Raw genomic sequence first — 4,484 nt, 5'->3', positions numbered from 1 at the left:
TGGGCAGGACCCGCCAGCCTCGCAGCCAGCCGAAGTCCCTGACATCTGCAGGAAGCGTAGCTGAGGTCAGTTGGCGCCAGCGTGCCCGTCTCGTTTTCTGGAGTTGTTCGCGGGTCAGCGCAGCGACCGTTAGTGCTTCACACATTCTGGAGGGCGGGGTTTCATCAACATCCAGATCGGGCACGCTGGCAGTCAACGACGTCAGTGTGCGACGCACATTAACGAAAAATGCCGGCGGCTGCTCGGCTGTAGGGCCAACCACGTGTTGTGAAAAAAACACGTTACGCGCTGTACCCAGAAAGTATGTGAGGAGTGTTCTCCCGGGATAGTCTGGGTTGCGTACAAGATCTCGTACTCCTCGCAAGGCGAGCACATTGCACATGGTGCGGATACAAGGTATACCAAACCCACCCATGTACGATGGAAGGCGCATGAACATTCGTGACACAAGTTCGGTTTTGCCCGCCCAAACGAAAGAGCCACAGGCCGAGGTTAGCCTGCGCGCAAACGTGCGCGGTGGGTTTGCGACGCGGGCGACAAAAAAACATGCGGCTAGGATTGTGAACTTAACTATATAGCAGCGCTCTGCCATTGAAAGGCGGAAAGTTGACGCCACCGAGAGGCGTTTCTCAGCGTTCGTGCGGAGGTTAGTCCAGGTTTCGCGGGCTACTTCTCCGCTGGCGAGGAATACTACTCCCAGGACTTTCACTCCCTGCACCCACTCCACCTCGCCCGCAAGGTTCGGTGTGAAGGTGCCAAACCTTAGTGCCTTGCTTTTTCGCCTGTTCAATAGGGCCCCAGATATCTCGCTGTACTCGAGAAACAACCGCGAAAAAGCGGCGTAGCTATCCTCGTCCTTGAGGAAAAGCGACACGTCATCGGCGTAGGCCGATACCTTGATTTGGCCCTGGCCAGGCAGAGGGAAGCCGCGTATGGATGGGCTGTCGTTAATGCGCCGGATGAGTGGATCCAGGCACAACACGAAGAATGTTGGGGAGAGAGGGCATCCTTGCCTTATGCCCCTGGTGACTGAGAAGGGAGCGCTCTGGTGGCCGTTTACGGAGAGACGAGCGTTCAGGTCTGCGTAAAGTAAGCGCAGCCTGCTGACAATTTGCGCAGGGAATCCGAAAGCTTCAAGGACTCCGAACAGATACGAGTGTTCCACCCGATCGAATGCTTTCGCCTGGTCTAGTGAAACAAAGCACCCGCTGAAGCCCGTCCTGCTGGCAAATGTGAACAGGTCTCTAGTGAGTGCCAATGCATCAAACACAGAGCGGTCAGGGACGCTGCTGGTTTGAGCCCGGTGGATTAGGTGAGGTAGGATCGTCCGCATTCTTGTGTTCAGTAAAGATGTGACTATTTTGTAATCTGCGTTTAAAAGGCTTATGGGCCGCCATGCTTGCGGGTCGGAGGGGTCACCGCCCGCTTTCGGAATGAGTATGATGCGACATTCGCGGAAAGAGTTTGGACGTAACCCATCCGCGAGGAAGCCGTTGACCATCTTAAGGAGCGCTCCTTGGATCTCGTAAAAAAAGTTTGAATAAAAACTTGTTGGAATGCCGTCTGGACCGGGGGCAGAGGCTGCATTCATACTCTGCAGGATGGCGTGCAGCTCTTGGCTTGTGGCTGGTGCGCAAAGGTTTTCATGCAACTCTTCAGCTACTCGTGGCAAGTTTCCAAAAAAACTTTGTAGAAGCCCGTCATAACCATCTTGAAGATGTAGCCAACTGTCCGTAGAGAACAGGTTCGAAAAGTGGCTTGCGAAGATCGTGCAGATATCGGCCGTGGTTTTGCTTTGGGTGCCGTCTGGGAGTGTCACGAAAGGCACAGTAGCGGGAGTGAATTCCTCTGCCGTGCCTGCGCGTACGTGTCGTAGCACAGCCGGGTCTGATATCGGCCGCCCGAGCTGGTGTGCACGACTGGCTGCCCGTGATGACTGGCAGAGCAACACGTGGTAACGTGCTTTAAGTAGACTCAGGTAATCGCTCATGGCAAAGGTTAAGGGTGCTCCCCTTTGCACTATACGGATGCGCTTGAGGGTGTCATTCAGTGCATGAGTTACTCGGCGGCGGCGTAAGCAACAGACGTGCTCGTCGGTCGTCGATCTACGAATGTCCGCCGCTCGCGGCATCGCTCAATTTAAAGCCGGCAAGAAAACTTCCAGATAACAGGTCAAGATCATCTACGGTAATCTGGAAAAGCCTAGATGCAGCCTTTCATGGCTGCGAACAATCGATATTAGTCTGGTCGCTTCTCGCGCCACGAACAAAAGTGATAACGACCCTTTCCTGCTGCCTTGAGCGTGAACGAACACACACTGCAATAATACGTGGCAATATGTAATTTGACTTATATTATTCCCCGCAGGGGTGCGTCTGCAGCATGCAGACGTTGGTGAGTGGCGACACCACGGGGTTACCCCGAGCATCCGCAGGGACATCCCCGCAGGGGGATGATGGTGAACAATGCGTCACCACGGACCCGAGCATCCGCGCTTAGCCGTGCGTGGCATCGCCGTGTCCGGGGAAAAGGGGATCCTGGTGGGTGAGCCGATGCCGAGCGTTTGGACCCTTAAGGCCCCTCGGCGGAGGCAACACACCACTTTGGCCCCAGCTTCCTGTAGACGGCACCTCCGGACTGACCCTACCGGGGGAAATCGGCAGTCGCCTTTTCCTGTCCTCCCCTCTATCTTTCACTTTCCTATCTCTGTCTTACAACTCTCCTGTCTCCTCCTCTTTTCTTCGTTTTTTTTTTCACTTTTCATAGGCGGCTAGGGTTAACCGTGTGTGGCCAACTACCCTGAGTTGCGTCATATTTGGTTATAGTTGAGGTGTACAGCTGGCGTGGGCAGGGCTTGCTTGCAAGTTCCTGTCCTGTCCCCTTGTTGGGCTCCATGGTGGGCGGCTGGCACCATGACCGAAAAACGACATTTTTTATGGCTCCTCCCCTTTCACAAAATGATCGCCCTCAAAAAAGAGTGCGGACCGAAGTGACTACCCAATACTTTCAGAAATCGAAAGAAACGTTCCCAAAGTTTCATGTTGTTCACAGTGAAGCAACAGAAAAGACTGCCCGAACAATATCCCCATTCATAGTAACAAGAACCCTAACCAGTGCCTTAGGCACAGGTTACAAGCTAAAAAAAATACCTAGCGGTGACCTTCTACTAGAACTGAAAGACAACGACCAATATTCTAAACTGTCCAACTTGATGTCCATTGGGGATATACCTGTCTCAATTACTGCACATCGATCTTTGAACACCGTCCGGGGAGTGATCTCCGAAATCGATTTCCTTGAACTCACAGAAGAAGAAATGCTCGAAGGTCTGAAAGACCAGAATTTCATCAATGTTCACCGCATCAAGATCAGAAAGGAAAACAAAGAAATAGCAACAAAACATCTTGTCCTCGCGTTCAGCTCAAGCATACTACCTGAATCAATAGAAGTTGGTTACCTCAAGATAAATGTCCGACACTATATCCCAAACCCGCGACGGTGTTTCAACTGCCAGCGATACGGTCAGGGCTCACAGAGCTGCCGTGGCCGAAAAGCATGTGCAAAATGCGCCTCAAACGAGCACGTTTCTGAAAACTGTGAAGCAGCAGCACTTCGGTGCGCAAACTGTTATGGTGATCACCCCTCCTATTCCAGATCATGTCCGTCATGGAAAAGTGAAAAAGAAATAATAACAATGAAGACAAAGCAAAACATAACTTTCAAGGAAGCACGACAAATCTTTCATGCAAAGAACACGTTCAACCTCACAGCAAGAACAAACTTCGCTGATGTGGTGCGCGGGGGCGCTGCACCGTACCGCGTTCCGTCCACTGCCCAGGCAAAGCCTCAGGCAGGGCCATCTGCGCCCCCGGCAGGGTCAGCAAACGCTGCCTTGCCACCCCCCACAAAGGTCTCGCCGTCCCCTGAGTCGGCAGACGATCAGACCACCCCCTCTAGGAGGAGGTCTGAAGTTCGTACACGCGCGGCATCCCCGCGGGCCTCCAGCGCCTCCACCGAGGCGATGGATGTATCACCCGGCACGACCGTCCTGCACGGGCGGCAAAACTCACTTGACCGCCAAAATAAAGGAAGGACCCGAATCACGGGTCCCCCTAAACCAGAAACCTAGGTTCCCACTTTTCCTTAAAAAAATGCACAGAAAGTGGCGTTCCTTATACAGTGGAACTGCCGTGGACTTTTCCATAACTACAGTGACATAAAAGATCTTTTAGACACTTTCTCCCCGGTGGCGTTATGCCTACAGGAAACGAACCTAGGTCCTAAACACAAGAATTTTTTGAAGAAATACAAAGTCTTTCGTTCTGACAGAGAGCAAACTAGCAGGCTCTCTGGAGGTGTTGCTATTGTCATCCAAGGCGGGGTTGCAACTCGCGAAATCAAACTTCAAACTAACTATGAAGCTGTTGCAGTCACCCTCATACATTTCAAAACAATTACAATATGTTCTATACATCTTGGGCCAA

At 52.4% G+C, this 4,484-nt stretch overlaps 1 protein-coding gene across 1 annotated transcript; it reads left to right on the top strand.

The window, feature by feature from the left end:
* The first annotated feature begins 2,686 nt into the window (after positions 1-2,686).
* On the top strand, positions 2,687-4,129 carry LOC149327893 (uncharacterized). The gene has a single exon (XM_089564991.1). It carries the CDS (start codon positions 2,894-2,896, stop codon positions 4,127-4,129), a length of 1,236 nt encoding a protein of 411 aa, XP_089421117.1. The 5' UTR covers positions 2,687-2,893.
* Positions 4,130-4,484: the final 355 nt, after the last annotated feature.

This window comes from Amblyomma mixtum, chromosome 10, assembly GCF_055824585.1.
Source record: "Amblyomma mixtum isolate Tamu chromosome 10, ASM5582458v1, whole genome shotgun sequence".
Taxonomy (NCBI): Eukaryota; Metazoa; Arthropoda; class Arachnida; order Ixodida; family Ixodidae; genus Amblyomma; species Amblyomma mixtum.
This window is presented reverse-complemented; position numbering and strand designations above follow the sequence as displayed.

Excerpts from the sequence above, each read along its gene's own strand:
- LOC149327893 (XM_089564991.1), top strand. The coding sequence starts at position 2,894 with ATGGTGGGCGGCTGGCACCATGACCGAAAAACGACATTTTTTATGGCT.